Source organism: Barbus barbus, assembly GCF_936440315.1.
Source record: "Barbus barbus genome assembly, chromosome: 50".
Taxonomy (NCBI): domain Eukaryota; kingdom Metazoa; phylum Chordata; class Actinopteri; order Cypriniformes; family Cyprinidae; genus Barbus; species Barbus barbus.
Genome location: NC_136728.1, coordinates 3859722 through 3877752, shown reverse-complemented (window position 1 = coordinate 3877752; position 18031 = coordinate 3859722). Strand labels below are relative to the sequence as shown.

Here is an 18031-nt window from a genome sequence, read left to right as displayed (position 1 = left end):
GTGTGTGTGTGTGTGTATGTGTGTGTGTGTGTGTGTGTGTGAGTGTGTGTGTGAGTGTGTGAGTGTGTGTATGTGTGTGTGTGTGTGTGTGTGTGTGTGTATGTGTGTGTGTGAGTGTGTATGTGTGTGTGTGTGTGTGTGTGTGTGTGTGTGTGTGTGTGTGTGTGTGTGTGTGTAAATTTAGAAAGGGTTGACTTTGAAAATAACAAATGATGTGGCAACTTATATTTGTAACTATGTTTGAAACGTAGTTTGACTAAAGTTTACACATTTTGTTTGCTTTCATTTAAAATCTTACTTGTTGGCGACTCTTCTGTCACCTGCCGTGCTGTCTTCTTTCTGAAGATAATGGCTTGCAGGGATGTTATTTCACACTTTCCTCAAGTCGCTTCATTTCTGAACTGACTCCAAATTCCATGACGTCATAATCGTTGGAAGCTGATTGGTTGTTGAGACCCGTGTCATGAATTCATGAAAACATGAGAAATTTGCTGTAATATTTTGACATAAGAGGAGGTCTTTGTACCTCCTGCAATAAAACCTTCATGTAAGCAAAACGGCACTCTACTGTACACTTTCTAAACATTGCTTTTCGATTGTATTTCCATTGACTTCTCTAAGGTGTGCTGATATTTTTAATTATTTTTATTTTTTAAAGACCACACACAGCTGGGTGGCTTTACATCAGCTTTACAGTATTTAGACGGGGAAATAGTGTGTCGAAATAGTGTCATTCTCCTCTGGCCGGACAAAATCAGCAGATTAAATCTAGGCTGCAGCAGAGTCGGATTGTGCAGAGGACTCTTCTGGTTCCTGTGGTCTTGTCCCGATGGCCGTCTGGGGATCGGTCTCTGGGGCTCATCTAGTTGTCCTGGTCTCCGCTGACGTTCAGGGCTGTAGAGGTCATCTCTAGATGCTGATCCACCGTCTGATCTCTGGATACAGTTGGTAACTTGGTAAGTTTCATCGGGTCGCGAAGAAATATAGAGCTGGGTAACAGCGAAAGCTAACAATGACTTTCTTGATGATATCTCGCAAGGGTAACATGTAAAGCGTGAAAATGCAAAACTTTAGCGGCTATAACAGATGAAGCGTACAACAAAATGGCAAGATTTACTTTGTTTCCAAGGACTGGGTATTGATACAGATTTCAGATTTGATTCGAGTCTGATTCGTTTTCAAAACAATTATATGTCATTTTTCGTGCAAAGAATAAAATTAAATAATACAATAAATCTTCTAACGCCATGCATTACGGAAATATTAATTTTAAAAATTAACAACAGAGTTGTTAGATAAGTAAAGAGTCCAAACAATTTACGCAACCCGCTTGAAATTGTTCTTAGAAATGAACGATTCAAAAGAACCGACTCCCGGAAACGAGTCTAAAAGCTGTTGTCCAATCAAAGAGCAAAACGCGCAGAGTGGGCGTGGGCGGGGCTTCACGTTGGCGGTTGTGTTTGCAGCAGCAGCGGATTCTGCTCAAATTTTATCTCAAATTTAACGGGTTTTTGTAATCATTTGAAATCGCAGCAAAATCTAGTTTTTGAGGACATGAGGAAGAAATTCATCAAACAACCCGGTCGCTCTGCTTGGTAAATATTGTCAGTGTTATTTTTTGTTTTTGGTGGGCTGTAGTTAGCAATATTAGCAACATGTTTATGGTCATTGTGTCTGTGGTTATTTTATTTATTTTTTAGCGAAATCTATAAATTTAGTTTATTAAAGAACTAATTAATGTTTACTTTAAGATCACCCTGATCTTTATTGATGTAGTGTAATTTAATGTTTAAGACTTTAACAACAAGTAATCTAGCAGGACGTTTCGCAAACTAGTGTAGTTCGCATACTATCCGTACTTAGATGAGCAGTGCGCCCTAAACCTGAGGAATAGTATGGATGAGAGACCCGGATGTAATCTATTGTGTTTTATGAAAATACAAAAGTCAGCAAGGACAAAGTTTTCATTTTAAAATATGGTTTAAATGTTACACACGGGCCATAAACCATCTTTTTATGGTACAAAGTGACATGCTTGCCACAAAGAGGAAATATAAGCCGTGTGTATCATTACTTTATAAATCTATTTGGTGTGTAAAGATGCCACTAGTGTTGCATAAAAACGTTATCTGAATTCAGGACGAGGCTGGTAGAAGTGTGTCAGACCAGTTATTTTAGTATTGTTGATGTACTATTTTAGTTAATATTTTCAATGTTTTTATTATGTTTTCTGCTTATTTTAATATTAGTTAAAGTTTTACCAATTTGTTGTTTCTGGTGTTTGTTTTATTGTTTATTTATTTAGATTTTTATATTTTCTTTCGTTTCTGTTAACGTTTATTTCAGGTAACACATTAGTTTTGTTTTAAAGGGATAGTTCACCCCATAATGAGAATTCTGTCAGGATTTGTTCACTTTCAGGTTGTTCCAAAACTTTGACTTGACTTTCTTCAATTTCTTAATTTCTTCCATTGAAATTTTGAAGGATGTTGGTAACCAAACAGTTAATGGTAGCCATTGACTTCCATGGTGTCTTTTTTTCTATACTGTTGAAGTCAATGGCTGCCGTCAACACAGACAGGTTTGTAATAAATCATGACAGAATTTTTATTTTTGTGTGAACTATGGCTTTAATTTTAGTTTTAGTTAATGATAACAATCCTGTTTCAGTCCTTAATTCTTTCTTGTTGTGTCTCCTGCAGAATATAGTTGAAGATGGAGGATATGGAGATGGAAGTAGCTCCAGTATCCAGTGAGCCCAGTGTGATTGTAGTCTCTGAATCTGGAAGCAGCACAGAGGAAGAGGATGTTCCCATGCAGGTTCAAGGCCCATCTGAGCGACCCAGACTTTCAGCCCGTCGGGTGGTCAGGAGGAGACATATAGGCCAAATTGGGTAAGAGAATGGGTTAATGCTCATAAAATCTGACCTGTGCATAATTTGTCCAAGTTAAAAGTGAATACAAAGGGTTCACTTACTTTTTCCTGCAACAACGGTATGGAGTCACTGTATGACTCGATCTTTCTGATTTCCTTCCTGTCTTCCAAGGTCACATTCGCAGTTCTCCACACATGAAGGGAGGATTCGCAGACTCCGGGAGCTCATCGTAGAGAATCTGGCAGAGCGGCTGAGCGGCTCCCAGGATGCACAGCGTTCAGTTCCTCGTGTAAATCCACCACCGCTGGATCCTGAACCCAGCTCCAGCCGCACCGCTGCTGCTGCGAATGTGGCGACGTCTGATGAATCCAGCGCTACAGGTCATAACAGTTTTAGGCCAGATGTATATTTTCCCAGTTATCTTTCAAATAATTTAATTGTTAAGCTCTTTATAACAATTTACTACTAGAATTGCTGGTATCAGTATTGATAATATAAATTGGCATCATAATCTTAGCTACTAAATATATAACATTGGATGGGTAATATATCATAAACATATCAATTGTAGCAGTATTATTTTCATTCACCATAATAATTGATATCTGATTTAATTTGGCTGAAATTGAATATTTTATTTTATTTAATGTTTTTTTATTATTATTTAAAGCACCTTTGCTGTCACCCAGCTCTCATTATTATCAGCTGTTTTAAATGTAATCTTTAGTATATTTCAAATTGAATATACATTTTCATGCATTATAATATTATGAGGTCTAAAATTGTACATTTTAGGTTTTATAATAGTTTTTAATTTGTCTAAATATATTTAAATATGTAATATAATTTAATATATAAATAAATCACAATATCTAATATCATCAAAAAAAAAGAGATTATAATATTTTGCATCAGCTAAAGAATAAAAAATATTTTTATTAGGAAAAAAGCTTTTGGAAACTTTTCTTTCTGTTTTTTTTTAATCCTTTATGGAAAAATAAAAACTGTGGATGCACAAATAATTTACAGTTACAAAATGAACAATAAAATGGGAGATCAAACTACTGATAATGAAAATCTTTTTTTTTTTTTGCCATATTTTCCACTCCTTTTTTGATCCTTAGAATTAAACTTTACTACTGTATCTTTAAGACTCCTGTATTTAAATGCCCTTTGGTATGATTGGCTGTCTTCTTTGCATATGAAATGAAGCCATATGGTTTTTGTGTAATTCAGGGTCCAGTGTTTCTACAGAGGCTGAAGAGACGAGAGCAGCTGCTCAACCGGACGAGTCGCAACGAGAGACTGAGGTGACTGATCGTTTCATATTGATCGTTTGTCTTCAACTGTTGTGCTTTTATAATAAATATGAAATCATTAAAACTATGATTCTCTATCATTCTGCATCACATCACTATAGTTGGATTGTGAATGCCAGTTCTCGTTGACTTCACTGTCATTTGTCTCTTCCTAGCCTGTCTCGGAGTCGGAGGATCCCGTCACAGCTGCTGCGAGTCCCGCCGGAGAGACCGAAGCAGATGAAGGTGAGGGAGAGACCTGCTCCATCTGTTTTGAGCCCTGGACCACGGCAGGTGACCACCGCTTGGCCGCTCTTCGCTGTGGTCACCTCTTTGGCTATATTTGTATTTCCCGCTGGTTGACCAGCGGAGGAAATAAATGTCCACAGGTGGGTTTCACAGTTTCAGTGAATGAACATTTTGCTAGAATTAAAGGCCTGATTATCTGCTTCATTGAGTTATTTAAAATTACATTTGACACTTTTTTTAGTTTTTTAAGTTCTGTAAATAGTGAGTGGATCACAATTCATAAATGCAGATATATTCATTTTAAATAATTATAATATATATATAATTATATATTTTTAATAGTGCTGTTAAACGATTAATCACGATTTAATAGCATCCAAAATAAAAGTTTTTGTTTACATAATAGGTATATGTGTGTGTGCTGTATATTTATTATGTATGTACAAATACACAGTGTATTTTTTTACTATATTGTTTTAATGTATTTATATTTCATATTTAATGTAAGTATATTGCAAAACATTCTTCTGTGAAGTGCAATTTATCAAATATTGTAGACGTGTGATACTCCTTTTAAAAAAAACAGAATTAAATGTATTTTAATTTTATAAGAATATTTGTCATGTAATCCATCAATAAGACGATTTTGTGTCTCCTCAGTGCAATAAAGCAGCCAAACGTGGTCATATCATCTTTCTTTATGCACGGAAACTGAAAGCTCTGGACAACGCAGAGGAAGTGCGACTGAAGAGGTGCTTAAATGAGAGTTTATTATTTGTTCTGCTGTTTTATTTATATATTTTTCCACGCGTGTGCTGATTGTTTTATGATCGTGTGCAGTCGTTTAGAGCTGGAGCAGGGGTCCCGGAGAATGGAGCAGCTGGAAGTCGCTCAGTGTCGTCAGCAGATGCAGCTCATGGTCGATGAAAACGTGCGACTGCGCAAAGAGGTCGAGGTGTGTGTCTTTTTCAGGAGAAACTCTTGGTAATGGTACTAGTTATCTGGAGCAGAGCTTTTCAAGCATTTTGATGCCAAGGACCCCCAAATATTTTTATAAGAGACTCTCTTTCTTAAATATAAAGGCTATTTTATATTTTTGGAATATCGCATAAAACATTTGCGAATAAAGCATCCAGTGAGTCAAAGAGAACAAAATCATCACTTCCTGATAAACTGGCAGTAAATATCACTAAGAAGAGTATACTATCACTGAGTATCCTACTCAGTTGTGCGCATAAGTTTTTTTATGCACTTTTTTACATCTCAGTGTTTCCATTCAGCTTTTTCTTTTTTAATGCGATATTCTAAAATGCTCATAAAAATAGGTGGATGGAAACATAGCTAGTGTATATGTGAGTTTTACTATTACTTTCAGAAATAATGTAAATTAAAAATAATGTTTATAAATGTAGTAAATATAAACGTGTTGTAGTTCCCTTCATTCCATTTAAATTTAATGGTATTGAGAATATGAATAAACAATATAAGTATAAAACGAACATGAACTATAGTGACTTATAGTTGGCTCGCAAACCTTTTTTTTTTTTCACCAAAATTCAAATGTATGTTGATCTTTATGCATGTTTTACGTGCTTGACATTAATTACATAACGTAACTTTGACTTAAGTCTCAGCATGATTCAGATATTCCAAAACAAATGTCTTGCTGCATTCCAGGAAATACAGTTAACTAAAACATATTGATATAATTGAAATAAAAAATTTTTTTTTACAAAAATATTGATATTTTGTATATCAATTTTGTATTTATGTAGATTTACTGTTTCAAATTTGAGTTTTCAAAAGAATAATTCTTGTTTAATTGAGAAATAATGTTTTTTGACCAGTCTTTGGAAAGCAGAATGACAAATGGGTGTATTACAGTTTTGGTAAGTGTTTAAAAATGAATTATTATGTAAGCATATTTGAAAGTTCACCCCAAAATGAAAATATTTCTAGAGAGAGAGGGAATAAAAAAAACTTTCCATAAAGTGAAAGTTAATGGGGTCCAAAAACCCAACGATTTAAAGCTGCAGTCTGTAACTTTTTTGGTTAATAATGATCCGAAATCAATATTTGAGCAAGTACATAACCAGCCAGTGTTTGAGCATGAGCATGACACTGCGTCATTACATCACGTCTGTAAACATAAAGAAGTTGTCCCGGCTAGTAGGCTATCGCTTGTGAGGATCCTGCAGGGGAGGATCGTTTATAGTCTTTTCTCACAGCAGCTGAATAATTAAATGTATCATTTTGATGCCAGATTGTAATCCAGAAAGTATTATGTGTTTATGAAACACGTGTGAATTAAATTATATTCCAGTTTTAAACGTGCTTCTGATTAGAGATAGCCTGGGATTACACAAGATTTGTATTTTAAAGAAAACCAGTTCATGATGATGTCTCTAGTGGAAGTAAAGCATCCTTGCTGCTGTTTTCTCTGTTTGTTCTGTAGGAGTTGAGGAGGTGGAAAGCTCAGGCGGCGTTCGGCGGCTCCTCTCAGGGAGCGTCTCTCCCGTCGTCCCAGAGGCAGGACTCGTCCAGCGGGGGACATTATGTCTTCTCTAAGGCTGTGCTGGTGTCTCAGACGGGGGGCAGTAGGGTTCTGTCCTACTGCGAGCCTCTCGGCTGCCTGCTGGCGTCTCAGCCTTCTCCACAAGCAACCTTGGTGCCAGGTAGGAATCTGAGCTCCTGATTGATTTTTTTTCCTTATATAAGCATTGATTGATTGATTGTTGCTCCCTCAGGCTTCGGTGTGAAAAAGATCAGCACTGCGACTCTCAAACCTAGTCAGTATGTTCCCATCCACTCCAAACAGATCAGAGGTCTGGCCTTCAGCCGACACCAGGACAGCCTTCTGCTCTCTGCGGCCCTCGACAACACTATCAAACTCACCAGGTGAGAGACCGATGCTTTTCTCCTATACTGTAACGTGCCATTTAACAACAAGAAAAAGACTTCATGATATTTATATTTCGTGTCAATAAAATTAAAAATAATTTAATGCTATTTTTCATATAATTTCAGCACTAATTTTCATTGAGTTTCTTTTTTTTTTTTTACTGGTTTTAATTTTTTTTTGACCAATTAATAAATTATTGGCCAGGTATTCTTGCAGTTATTGTTATCAGCAGGGTTATTAAAGTAAAAGTAAAACTAAATCCATAACAAAAAAAATGTTACTTGAAATAAAATGAAATAAATGCAGCACCTCATTTTTATTTACTGCTAAAATACCTACAATTAATTTAAATAATTAATAAAAAAAATATAAAAACTATACAATATTAAACGCATAAACTAATAAAAGGTTTACATACCATAACGCAACAAAATTACTAATATTTTACTCAAAATTAAAAAGAAAATATACAGAAAGTCTAATTCAAAATTATATCTCAATGATGGTCAAAATCCAGTATCCATCAACCTTTAGAATCGGTTTCCTGATTTGATTCTGATTCAGAAGCTCTAGGTTTGATTCTGTTTAATTTGGATTATGATCAATAATCAAATGAATCAGTTATGATGTCTGTTCTCTCTCTTTAATGCTGTAAATTATAAAGGACAAACTGATTAAAACCAGTAACTTGTCTTTTTGAACAATTTATTAAAAACCAAAATCAGACAAGACAATAGTTATTTTATTCACTAAAAAGAAGCAGTTGGTAAGAATCATCTTGTTTTTGCGTGCAGCCGTCCTGGATTATTTTGTTGTATACTCCTTTTTATTGGATTACTTTTAATACAGAATTGTGAGATATGAATATTGTTTCTGGGTGGCATGGAAGATTCTGATTTTACTACTCAGAAACTCATAATAAGGGAAATTTGGAAACAGGTTTTAGTTGGAAAAATGCTTGAACGCAAATCCCAGATTATTGTTATCATTATTTTTTTTCACCAAAAACCAATGCTAATTTTTCATCAGCATGTTGAGACTCTTCTGAGTTGCTTTGCTCCACGAAAAATAGCCTAAGACGCTGACATGGCATTGAATAAAAATATACTACTACTACTCTGAGTTGCTCCATGTTGATGTTTTGTTCACAGTCTGATGACGAACACGGTGGTCCAGGCCTACAACACGGGCAGACCTGTGTGGAGCTGCTCCTGGTGCCATGATAACAACAACTACATCTACGCCGGTCTCGCCAGCGGCTCTGTGCTGGTGTACGACACGCGGGACACCAGCACTCACGTTCAGGAGCTGGCGCCGCTGCGCTCCAGGTCGCTTTCAACTCTGTCGTCTTTGGTCAAACTGTAGCATGCTGTAAATGAAGAATTCCTTTGCAATAACTCCTTTTTTATTTATTGTCAGAAATCATGTTTTTTTTTTTTTTTTTTTATGTGCATTCCAAGTAACGTCAATCAAACTGCAGTTGGGTTGTTTTGATTAAGTAATAATCATTTAAATACAGGTAACTTACAAAATTAAAGTTCATTGAAAATATGTTTTTGTTATATATTAAAAGTTTATTCCATGGTCTGTCTGAATACTGGATTCTGATTGGCTGGCAGGGATGCAGTATAACCGTTTAATACACAGGTAGTTCCAAGTCAGTTTAGTCACCGTTCTGTATTAATGCACTGCTTTAATTGATGCACACTAACCAACACACACACACACACACAGAGAGAGAGATTGCGCTGCACACACACATAAACTTGTTGTCAACGCTTCCCCGTGATTTTTATTAATAAAATAAAAGATAGATACTAGATTGCTACATTATATTCTCCAGCATCTAGGTGATAAAATCGCTGTTTTTGAAGTAGCCTAGATGTTTGTAGAGAGACGCGCAGACGCTGCAAGCAGGTAGGCTACACACAAGTCATCTCTCTCTCTCACGGCAATCAGCTCTTTTTTTTTAAAGTGGCTATTATCGGTTTTTGTAAATGAACTCTTCAAATATTAGTTGATTGTGTCCCATACAAACATGAGCTCCAGTCTGCCTTGTTTGTTGGTAATACTGTCCCGCTTCTTCACTGTAGCTGTCCCGTGGTGTCTCTGTCCTACATCCCGCGCGCCGCCTCCAGCATGTTCCCGTGTGGCGGCCTGATCGCAGGCACGCTGGAGGGTGGCTGTTTTTGGGAGCACATGGAGGGAACCACATACACACCTCATATCCTGCCTCTAGAGTCCGGCAACTGCACAGATATACAGGTGGAGCCGGACAGCAGACACTGTCTCGTCACGTACAGACCAGGTACATATCCAGCTCTCATATTTAAGTATCGTAGTAATTATTTGTTTGTTTTTTCATTGAAAAGTAACATGATGGCTGGCTGTATAGAGTTATATTGTTCTGTTGGTTTTATTCAGTTTTAAAAAGAAACCAAGATGTTATCAGCTTCTTTTTATTTATTCCATTTAAAATCACCAGTATTTAGGAGCCAGGCACCAAAAGTGCGAAGGCACCTATTGTATCTGTTAGCTTTCTTCCTATTATTATTATTAATATTAGGGGCCAAGCACTGAAGGGTCTTCTGCTGATCTATGGAAGCCTAAAGAACCACTTGCAAAAAAGTTACGAAATTTGGCCTACAGATAGAGGATAGTCTCAATAATAAGCACTGCAAATTTGGACGAGTACACCCGGCTGCAGCCTGCAGATCGAGGCGGGGCTGCACGTGTCGCCCCGCCCACAATGCTTCTCATTGGTTAGTGGCAAAGTAATGACGTCGACGCCGCGGTAAACAGGAAATGCGGTTGAAACATAATTGGTAGCAATACATAATTATATAAAACAAACCCGTGAACCCGTTAATTACTTATACCTGGTAAATTTATATAGCATTAAACAATACATTGTAAATTTGTTAATCTTTGGAAAACATTTCATTATGTACATTTCCAAGCAAGAATCTAATTACTGCTTTTGACTTCATTGCAGTCGCAATGTCAACGAATGTAGTTTATTTACAACTTAAGTTTAAGTTATTTCTATTCATGTGTATTGGTCATTTACCACTTACAAGTTATTTATGGTCGTTTTTTATTTTAATTTCAGTATATGCTTTACTGTTACATGTATTATTAACATTTAAATAAAAGTTAAATATTCTCAGCAAGTGTCGTGCCTTAAGATGTTATTAAAATTAATGGTAACACTTTACAATAAGATTCATTAAACATTAATGTATTAACTAACATGAACTATAACCATGAGCAATACAATTATTGTATTTACTCATCTTTGTTTACATTAGTTATTGAAAATACAGTAGTTTATTGTTTGTTCATGTTAGTTAACTGTATAAGTGCAGTTCATTATTAGTTCATGTTAACTAATGAACCATATTGTTACCAAATTAATAATTTATGGATTTACTTGATAATGAAAAGCTTATGGTAAAAATACCAGCATTGTTTGTATATGAATAACATGCCAAGACAATTATTTCCTTGTTTATTTAGGTATGAAACAGTTTAATTCTGATAAAGAAAGGTGACATTTGTACATCTGTATATAACACATGTTTTTGTACATATAAATGTCTGGTTAAACATGAACATCCTTTACACACTTTCTTCCTTTATTACTTAATCTCCTTTAATCATTCAACCTTCCTTCTTTATACACTTTACTGGCACATGAAACAGCAGTCTGGGTCCTCTATGCTGTCGTAGCATCCTCTCAGGTAACCACGCTTCCCATTACCATAAAAACCTGAGCAGGATTTGAACAAGGTTTTACACAACACAACACCTGTATCCAAAAACACACGCAAAACAGAACTCTTTCATAAGCACATCTAAGATTCTGTTAGCCATGCCAGTGCTTTAGAAAAAGCAAGAAGCAAGATTACTTAAAGCCAACATTATACCAACAAAATGGCGCCGCTGATGGCAGCTATTGTGCGTTGCTCCTCGGTGTTTGTATTGTTTTTGTTTGTTTTTCCTGTTTTTTGTTTTTCAAATAAGATCAGCTTTACCAGGGATGATCTACTGAACATTCGGCAGAACACACCACAAAATCTTCTACCGGTTTTTGATTTTTCGGACGTTTTGCTGGACATTGTAGTTGGCGGAGCTGTAGCTCTGGTCAAACGCTTCAGGAGGCGCAGACGGGGAAAGAGAGCCGGCGCGCTCGTGAAACTTCGTCAGCGCGGATTTAGAACGGCGTTGCCTAGCATCCATCTGGCGAATCTCCGCTCTCTACCCAACAAAACGGACGAACTCCTTCTGCTCTCCCGGACAAACAAGGACTTTTCTAACTCTGCTGCTCTATGTTTCACGGAAACCTGGTTGAATGGCGACATACCGGACAGCGCGATCCATCTGCCTAATTACCAGCTGATAAGAGCAGATCGGGACACAGAATCAACGGGGAAATCGCGCGGCGGCGGGACATGCTTTTACATCAATGAGAGGTGGTGTACAGATGTAACTGTTTTAAAGAAGATGTGCTGCTCAGATCTAGAAACGCTCTTCATTAACTGCAAGCCGTTCTATTCGCCGCGGGAGTTCTGCTCGTTCATTCTCGTGAGTGTTTACATTCCACCGCAAGCGCACGTGAGCACAGCTCTACAGAAACTCGCTGATCTGATCACAGAGAGTGAACAACAACACCCGGACTCTGTTTTAATCATTCTCGGGGACTTTAATAAAGCAAATCTCTCCCGTGAACTGCCAAAATACAGACAGCATGTTACATGTCCCACCAGAGACAGTAATATATTGGATCACTGTTACACAACAATAAAGGACGCATATCACTCGGTTCCACGAGCAGCTTTAGGACTCTCTGATCACTGTTTGGTTCATCTTATTCCATCCTACAGGCAGAAACTTAAGTCTGCGAAGCCTGTATTAAGATCTGTTAAAAGATGGACTAACGAAACAGAGCGGGATTTACAAGCCTGTTTCGACCTGACTGATTGGTCTGTTTTTGAAGCTGCAGCAAATGACCTGGACGAGCTCACAGAGACTGTAACATCATATATCAGTTTCTGTGAGGACATGTGCATTCCTACCAGGACTCATCTATTCTACAACAATGACAAACCATGGTTCACTGCCAAACTCAGACAGCTCCGTCAGGCCAAAGAAGATGCTCACAGAAAGGGGGATAAAGTCTTGTACAAACAGGCCAAATACACACTGGAAAAGGAGATCAGAGTGGCAAAGAGGAATTATTCTGACAAGCTCAGGAACAAATTCTCTTCCAGCGATCCGGCTTCAGTGTGGCTTGGATTAAAGGACATCACCAGCTACAAAACACCACCCCCCAGCACTCTGGAGAATCAACACCTGGCAGACGACTTAAACGAGTTCTTTTGTCGTTTTGAACGATCACCCCACACCCGCCCAGAACACCCCTCCACACAACCATTCACACCTCCAGCAACCCCTCTCTCCCCCACACCTACAATTCAAATCAGCGAAGACGATGTGTGCCAGGTCTTCAGGAAAAACAAAAGAAGGAAAGCACCTGGTCCAGATGGTGTGTCACCAGCCTGCCTAAAAATCTGTGCTGAGCAGCTGGCCCCCATCTTCACACAGATCTTCAATAGATCACTGGAGCTGTGTGAAGTCCCCTCATGCTTCAAACGCTCCACCATCATCCCCGTTCCAAAGAAACACAAAATTACTGGACTAAATGACTACAGACCTGTGGCACTAACGTCTGTAGCCATGAAATCATTCGAAAGACTGGTTCTGGCTCATCTGAAGGACATCACTGGACCCTTACTGGACCCCCTGCAGTTTGCCTACAGAGCAAACAGGTCTGTGGATGATGCAGTCAACATGGGACTGCACTTCATCCTGCAGCATCTGGACAGACCAGGGACTTATGTGAGGATCCTGTTTGTGGACTTCAGCTCTGCTTTTAACACCATTATCCCGGAAACCCTTCAAAATAAACTAACTCAGCTCTCCGTCCCCACCTCCGTCTGCCAGTGGATCAACAGCTTCCTGACAGACAGACAGCAGTTAGTAAAGCTTGGCAAATTCTCATCCAGCACTCGAACCATCAGCACTGGAGCTCCTCAGGGCTGCGTACTCTCCCCACTGCTCTTCTCCCTCTACACCAACGACTGCACATCTAAAGACCCCTCTGTCAAGCTCCTGAAGTTTGCAGACGACACCACACTGATCGGCCTCATCCAGGACGGTGACGAGTCTGCTTACAGACAGGAGGTTAAGGAGCTGGCTGTCTGGTGCAGTCTCAACAACCTGGAGCTTAACACGCTCAAAACTGTGGAGATGATCGTGGACTTCAGGAGAAACCCCCCTGCTCTCCCCCCACTTACCATCATGAACAGCACCGTGACTGCAGTGGAGTCATTCAGATTCTTGGGCACCACCATCTCTCAGGACCTAAAGTGGGATATTCACATTGACTCCATTGTCAGGAAGGCCCAGCAGAGGCTGTACTTTCTTCGCCAGCTGAGGAAGTTCAACCTGCCACAGGACTTACTGAAACAGTTCTACTCTGCCATCATTGAATCCATCCTCTGCACCTCAATAACTGTCTGGTTCAGCTCAGCTACCAAATCTGACCTCAGAAGACTACGGAGGGTAGTCCGGACTGCTGAGCGAATCATTGGTACAACCCTCCCCACTCTCCAAGAACTGTACTTATCCAGAGTGAGCAAAAGGGCTGGTAAAATCACTCTGGACCCCTCACATCCAGCACACAACCTCTTTGAACTGTTACCATCTGGTCGACGCTACAGAGCTCTGAGCACCAGAACGACCAGACACAGGAACAGTTTCTTCCCTCAGTCAATACATCTCATGAACACTCAATAAATAAACGTAGAACACACAACTAATACATTATCCATTCACCACACTCACTTATTTTATTTTCTCATTTCTAATTTGCACATACTTCACCTGTACATACATAGTCGCCTATATTATATATTGTGTATTTTTTATTTTTTTTGCTGCTTTGTACATTGGTTATTGGCTATTTCCTGTTATTTTGTTTCATTACCTGTGTCCTGTCCTGTTACTGTCTTTCTGTTGCACTGTGGAGCTTCTGTCACTACAACAAATTCCTTGTATGTGTAAACATACTTGGCCAATAAAGCTCATTCTGATTCTGATACTCATGAGGCCTTATGCATGCTTCATTGCACAAATTTAAACTTTAACACACTTACTGTCAAGCCATAAAAAAAAAAAGAAAAAGAAAACAAACCTCAAGGGGAAATTCTCCAAAAGCAGCAGACACCACCACCTTCTGATGCAAGGCACATCAAGCTAAAATAAACATAAATACTCAGTTACATTTTAATATTATGGGGGTTTGCCATTGCATATTTCACTGACCTCCTGTAAAATCAAAGGCCCCTGCAGTCACAAAGCTCAGCGAATACTGAAATGGTAAACATTACAAATACATTTGCTAAGATACATATACTGGATAAACATCTAGCAACACATCAGCTTTATAAACTTACCATCAGGATAAAGACACCACAGCTGTCACTGAGATGTTGTAGTGGAAGGCCCAGTTGATGTTGTCATGCACACTGTCAAACTACTTTGAAAAAGCATTGGAAATTGTTTTACTTTTTCAGTTATTAATTTTTATGAATATTGGTACCGTAATATCGTTGACACAGTATTCATGCCAAGGCCCAGGAGACAAGATTTGTGCAATGTTTCTGCACTACAGCAAACAAAACAATACAAGAGAACTGAAATGTGTGGCAGAACCTGAACTTCCCATGAGTACAATCTCTGAACTCCGAACAGTGCACTATAAAACCTGTAGATGAGCATGTATTCTTCCTGACTGAATGTTTGGCCGTGCAGAGGATCAAGGGAAAAAATGTCATGCTCTCCTGGGTTCATAAACTGTTGATATGTCACAATATATATATATACACACAAAGATGACTGCAGTTTATAGATCAAAAAGTATCTCAAAATTATGCAGACATAAGTTATCCGCTAGAATCGACGTAATGACTTGACGCCACTAACCAATGAGAACAGTTGTAGGTGGGACGAGATGTGCAGCCCCGCCCCACATTACTTTGCCACTAACCAATGAGAAGCATTGTGGGCGGGGCGACACGTGCAGCCCCGCCTCGATCTGCAGGCTGCAGGTGGAGTCTCTATCTCAAACACTGTAGCGCCACCAACAGCTCAAATTTGCATTTCCATTGATGCTAATAACCTTTGAACCGCCATACTTTTTTGGTTTTTCAAACAACTAGACCATTGGTCTGATTTTTGCAAAAATTGAACCAGATCATTTTCAGACTATCTATCTATCTATCTATCTATCTATCTATCTATCTATCTATCTATCTATCTATCTATCTATCTATCTATCTATCTATCTATCTATCTATCTATCTATCTATCTATCTATCTATCTATCTATCTATCTATCTATATATATCTATCTATATCTATATATATCTATATATATATATATCTATATATATCTATATATATATAGATATATATATATATATATATAATGGAATTAAGGTTGATTAGTCCTCAAATAATGCAAACGAATTTGGCGAAGAGCACGCAAAAATGGACATGAGGCTATTCAGACCAAATGTGGTTGGTGTTATGACAACCATGACCTGAGGTTTCCTATGTAGTTTCAGCACAGCACCACCTGACCACCCTGGTCAGATGTAAAAAATTAATATTGTTGCTAATAACTTCTGAACAGTTTGGCCAAAAATCACAAAAGTGGTCTCGTAAGATTCGGTGAAGCATATCGAAACCATTCTTTTTTAGCGATTTTTTTTATTTTTTTATTATTTTTTTAAATCTCTTGTTGAAAAGCATCAATAAATATTTAAACTAACACCCATATAGCCATTTTGATATTATTAGCTTTAAGTGTGAATCTACTGTTTATTTCTATATATAGACATTTTTAGAGAAATTATTTATAAGATAAGATAATTTCTTTAAAAATACATGAAATGCAATTTATACATACAGTGATGTAAATGTGGGAATTTCTTGTCATTGACCCTATAATAAAAAAAATTAAAAGTTTTTATTAAAATATATATTTTTATATTAAAATATATTTAATTTTATTTTAGACCTTCTTATGCTTAATCAAACTTAACTTTTTTTTTTTTAAGTATTTTTTTTAACCTACTTCTGAAACTTTTTTTTTTTTTCTGCACCACTACTTTTTCCTTGCTGTACTTTTTAATATTTCATTGTGACTTTAAACAGATATTTACAAATAAAATTATAATGGCCCAATGCAGTCATAAAATCACTAATTTCAGTTGTTTAATCAATTTTTTACATAAAAAAATCACTAATATTGTTTGAATGTGCATTCCTATTTTAATTTGATTGCGTCTTGGTTCCTTTTTAAAAGCATTGACGTTAATGTCTGTTTTATGTCGTCCAGGTCGCGCAAACCCGTCTCTGCGTTGTGTTTTAATGGAGCTCAGCCGGACGCCTCAGACAGACAGCAGCCAGCGGCCCGTCTGCTCCTGCTCTCCGGTCCAGACCTTCATCGCTGGATCCTCCTGCAAGCTGCTCACCAAGAACGCCGTGTTCAAGAGTCCGGCCGGAGAGGGAGCCACGCTGGTGTGTGCTGGAGACGAGGCCACTAACTCCACCATGGTGAGAAACGCTCCTCAGCCAGTCACTTACACACACATCACATCCAGTCCAGCCCTGTGCTCGTGTTTCTCATTCACTATCTTGTTTCATTTGGTTACACATTGCTTATGAAGGTTAATGCTTGTGTAAGCAGTTTGAATTATGCGCACATATTGACTATGATTTCTCCGTTCTGTCTGCAGGTCTGGGATGCCGGCACTGGTGCTCTGCTTCAGAAGATGCCTGCGGATCTCCCCGTGTTGGACATCTGTCCGTTTGGGGTCAACCAGAGCAGTTATCTGGCCTCTCTGACCGAGAAGATGCTGAAGGTCTATAAATGGGAGTGAGACTAACATTCAAACAAAAATCTGAATAAGCATTTTTCAGAAACCAAATACTGGTGGACTGAGACGCCGGCTGACGCTTTTGTTTGTTTTAAATCCAAATCCTTTATTTTATTTTCTGTTCATTATAAAGAGTTTTCTGTTTCTGACCTTAAAATCAGGGCTTTTTTAATGTCTTAAGAGTGATCAGTGTTCACTGTTTTCGTTGTATATATGTAAGTATATTTTTTTATTTGTTTGTGTAATTAAACAACAAATGCCTACATTGACACAGTTTGTGAAAACCTTAAAAACATCTGTATAGTAGTGGCACAATTAAATCAATAGGAAAAATGCAAAGAAAATTTGATCTTAGACTTTAGTTAATAAAGTTATAAGGAATATTGTCTTAGCAGGGATTTGAGCCAAATCAAGTTATTTCTCAGGTGTCATAAATTTAAGAAATGTTCCTCTGCAGTGGGCCAGCTGTAACAGGGTTGTGTGCAAAATTTGGGCCATGGCTAAATATGTTATTATTGGTAATTAAAATTGAGTTATTGTTTTTTTTTTTTACTACAAATAACAGGTTACCACAAGTAAATAATGCCAATATTTCATTATTATAACAGATCTCACCTTACTTTCCCTTTTCCATTAATCATAGTATATTAAAATAATTGCATGTATTATGTATATAAAAATACGCACACATTATAT

The 18031-nt window shown here is 37.8% G+C and overlaps 1 protein-coding gene across 6 annotated transcripts; it reads left to right on the top strand.

The window, feature by feature from the left end:
• The first annotated feature begins 1421 nt into the window (after positions 1-1421).
• Positions 1422-17935, top strand: rfwd3 (ring finger and WD repeat domain 3). Of its 6 annotated transcripts, none has more exons than XM_079413922.1 (13): positions 1422-1604; positions 2703-2894; positions 3048-3256; positions 4113-4186; positions 4351-4563; positions 5084-5175; positions 5264-5378; positions 6879-7098; positions 7171-7321; positions 8477-8653; positions 9419-9633; positions 16795-17012; positions 17195-17603. In XM_079413922.1, exons 2-13 carry the CDS (start codon positions 2716-2718, stop codon positions 17336-17338), a joined length of 2007 nt encoding a protein of 668 aa, XP_079270048.1. In that variant the 5' UTR covers positions 1422-1604; positions 2703-2715; the 3' UTR covers positions 17339-17603. The 6 variants fall into 6 exon arrangements, with proteins under 6 accessions (XP_079270048.1, XP_079270047.1, XP_079270050.1 ...); XM_079413921.1 differs by having other exon boundaries at positions 1425-1595; positions 17195-17935; XM_079413924.1 differs by having other exon boundaries at positions 1427-1595; positions 4351-4420; positions 17195-17728.
• The last annotated feature ends 96 nt before the right edge of the window (positions 17936-18031 follow it).

Excerpts from the sequence above, each read along its gene's own strand:
- rfwd3 (XM_079413921.1), top strand. The coding sequence starts at position 2,716 with ATGGAGGATATGGAGATGGAAGTAGCTCCAGTATCCAGTGAGCCCAGT. Across the intron at positions 4,187-4,350 it reads AGTCGCAACGAGAGACTGAG|CCTGTCTCGGAGTCGGAGGA; the intron begins GTGACTGATCGT and ends GTCTCTTCCTAG. Across the intron at positions 7,099-7,170 it reads ACAAGCAACCTTGGTGCCAG|GCTTCGGTGTGAAAAAGATC; the intron begins GTAGGAATCTGA and ends TTGCTCCCTCAG.